Source organism: Gavia stellata, unplaced genomic scaffold (assembly GCF_030936135.1).
Source record: "Gavia stellata isolate bGavSte3 unplaced genomic scaffold, bGavSte3.hap2 HAP2_SCAFFOLD_42, whole genome shotgun sequence".
Lineage (NCBI taxonomy): Eukaryota > Metazoa > Chordata > Aves > Gaviiformes > Gaviidae > Gavia > Gavia stellata.
In genome coordinates, this window is record NW_026776913.1 from 469,951 (window position 1) to 473,150 (window position 3,200).

At 52.4% G+C, this 3,200-nt stretch overlaps 1 protein-coding gene across 1 annotated transcript; it reads left to right on the forward strand.

The window, feature by feature from the left end:
- The first annotated feature begins 1,319 nt into the window (after positions 1-1,319).
- Positions 1,320-2,237, forward strand: LOC132321502 (olfactory receptor 14J1-like). Its single transcript, XM_059834996.1, has one exon. It carries the CDS (start codon positions 1,320-1,322, stop codon positions 2,235-2,237), a length of 918 nt encoding a protein of 305 aa, XP_059690979.1.
- Positions 2,238-3,200: the final 963 nt, after the last annotated feature.

The following is a 3,200-nucleotide window of genomic DNA, read 5'->3' on the forward strand; positions in this document are numbered from 1 at the left end:
AAGGCAGGGGCTGCCTGAAAGGGAAGGATCCTGGTCTTTCACTCTTCTCCTCTGGGTTGTCTGGGTGGGCGATGGCACATAGAAATTAATCTCTCATTTCCGGAGGAGGCACTGAAATTCCAAGTCTGTTCCTCTTAGAGGTGAATAAAGCGGGGAGTATTGGAAATCACCATGCCGTGGTCACAGACAGCATCAGTGTCACTTTTCCAGCCTCGCCAGGGCTGGTCTGATGTTCCCCTCAGAGCCTGCACACCCAGAGATGCCCCTGGGCAGTGTCCTGCTGCAGGGAGGGCTCTGCAGGGCAGAGCTGAGCAGGCAGCGGGTGGGATGGGCTCTGTGAGCACTGCCAGGGAGGAGACACAGGGGACAGAGAACCAGCTCCTGGCAGGGACAGCTGCAGGCAGCAGAGACAGGGACGGGGTTGGGAGGACACTGCAAACAAGCACAGGGGGAGGGTGCGCTCAGGCAGCTCTCTTTCTGTGTTTCCCTGCAGATGTCTGCTGGGCACTGTCTGCGGGGCAATGAGCTGACTCTCTCTGTAGAACCTCCCATGTGAGGGACCCCCGAGTCTCTGCTTTGCCTGTCCTGCAGGGCTTGCAAGCTGCCCCCCAGAAAGGCGCAGCTCTGCTGTGGGATCCTCGGGAGTGCGGAGCCTTTCCTTGGGGGTCGGCACTCTCCTCGCAGAGTCAGTTGCTTCTCTCTGGGAGGGGTCGTGTCCTGCCCTCTCCATCACACCTCCACCTCTGGGCTGGGCTGGAGAAGAGTTTGCAGAGCTGTTCTTTGAAAGAGAGCTCCTCTGGTCTCATCAGAGTCCAGGATTAGGGTTTTTTTTAAAAGACTAATTTGTGTGTGAAGTCATCTCCAAGGCAGCACAAGCGAAAGCACAGGGCAGATGGGAAAGGGACTGATGGACACTGCAGCTCTGTGAGAAAACACAGACAAAATTATTAAAAAGACATGCCAAGCCTCTCTGCCACAGCCCACGTTCCTCTGAGACATGAGTGCAGATATTGAATTTTTCCATGAAAGGTGGATTACATTTTACATCCCCTGTGAACATTGGAGGTGTCACGAACCAGCTCCCATGTACCCACTGCAGGAGAGCAAAGCTGACTCCTCAGCAGCAGAAGGGCAGAGCTCCTGCTCCTCACAACACACTCAGCCAGTAGAAACTGGAGAAAGGAAATACATTCCAGGGGGGGGTGGGGGTGGGGGGTGGTGTTTTTGTGAAAATTGGAGTGGCTTTTCTCAGAGAAATATGTCCTAATTCTTCCTGTCTTTTCCTTTTGTGGACAGAGCCCCATACTAAGAAATAGCCAATGTCCAACAGCAGCTCCATCACCCAGTTCCTCCTCCTGGCATTCACAGACATGCGTCAGCTGCAGCTCTTGCACTTCTGCCTCTTCCTGGGCATCTACCTGGCTGCCCTCCTGGGAAATGGCCTCATCATCACCGCCATAGCCTGCGACCACCACCTCCACAGCCCCATGTACTTCTTCCTCCTCAACCTCTCCCTCCTTGACCTGGGCTCCATCTCCACCACTGTCCCCAAAGCCATGGCCAATTCCCTCTGGGACACCAGCGCCATTTCCTATGCAGGATGTGCTGCCCAAGTCTTTCTGTTCGTCTTTTTCATTTCAGCAGAGTTTTACCTTCTCACCATCATGTCCTACGACCGCTACATTGCCATCTGCAAACCCCTGCACTACGGGTCCCTCCTGGGCAGCAGAGCTTGTGTCCACATGGCAGCAGCTGCCTGGGGCAGTGGGTTGCTCACTTCTCTGCTGCATACGGCCAATACATTTTCACTACCACTCTGCCAAGGCAATGCTGTGGACCAGTTCTTCTGTGAAATCCCACAGATTGTAAATCTTTCCTGCTCAGATGCTTACCTCAGGGAATTTGGTCTTCTTGTTTTTACTTTATTTTTTTCTTTTCTTTGTTTTCTTTTCATTGTGCTGTCCTACGTGCAGATCTTGAGGGCTGTGCTGAGGATCCCCTCTGAGCAGGGACCGCATAAAGCCTTTTCCACGTGCCTCCCTCACCTGGCTGTGGTCTCCCTCTTAATTTGCACGGGCACGTTTGCCTACCTGAAGCCCCCCTCCATCTCCTCCCCATCCCTGAACCTGCTGGTGTCGTTTCTGTACTCGGTGGTGCCTCCAGCAGTGAACCCCCTCATCTACAGCATGAGGAACCAGGAGCTCAAGGATGCAGTGTGGAAACTGATGACTGGATGATTTTCAAAAGCGATAAACTGATTATCATCTTCTGCAAATCACTCCTAATGTGACTCGTTACAGGCCAAGCCCATCTTCTGTAGTTTTTGGTGGCTTTGGTTGTGGGTTTGGGGTTTATTTGCTTTGTCTTACTTTGCACAATGTTGTCCATAAAGAATTGTCATTATTTGTGCCATTTGTAATTATATGTCTATCCAACGTTTGTGTTACCCAGGGTCTGTGTAAATAAGGAGCCATGCTGTCTGTGTGTTTAAACAAAACTGAGAACCCCTCAGTGACTTCTTTGAGATCCTTCCTTTGAGGCATTCTCTGGAGCTAATGGGTGAGTACGGGTGTGCAGAGGCGGAGAGGAAAAGAATCCCAGCACGGCAGCACTGCCAGGGAGCACCAGTGCCTGGTGTCTCCAGACCTGCTCACTTCCCACTTCTACTCTCTTCTTCTCAGCCCTTGCATTGGTGTAAGGCCTGAGTGCTCTGGCAGCTTGGGCACAGTCCTGCCATGTGGTAGTCCTGTGACAACAGGGAGGGACAGGGAACGGGCACTACTGTGACAGAACTGGCCTCCACAACAACGTTTCCATAAAGAAAAGTGATCTTCTCAGGGCACAGCCTGAAGGCTTAGGACTTGTTCCAAGGCTGCTCTCAAGAACATGCCCAAGAAAGCGGCCCCACTGATGAAAACTCCAGCGAACAGCTCAAGTGTGTGAATGGGCAGGGTGGGGGCACACAGCAGGGTCATCGCACAGCCGGGCTCCTGCGAGAGACATGAAGGACCAGCAGAGCAGGGTCTGGCCTGTGCCCGTGTTCACTGGACACCCCGGGCACCTGCCCCAGGGCAATCGTCACACACCAGCCAATAACCACCACCTTTTCCAGCACTAGCCTCTCACCCCAGCTGTTTAATAACAGTTTAATAAGTGAAATGAGGCAAAATGAAATAATAATGATAATAATAATAAAAATT

Bases quoted from the DNA above. Each gene is read 5' to 3' on its own strand.
- LOC132321502 (XM_059834996.1), top strand. From the start codon at position 1,320: ATGTCCAACAGCAGCTCCATCACCCAGTTCCTCCTCCTGGCATTCACA.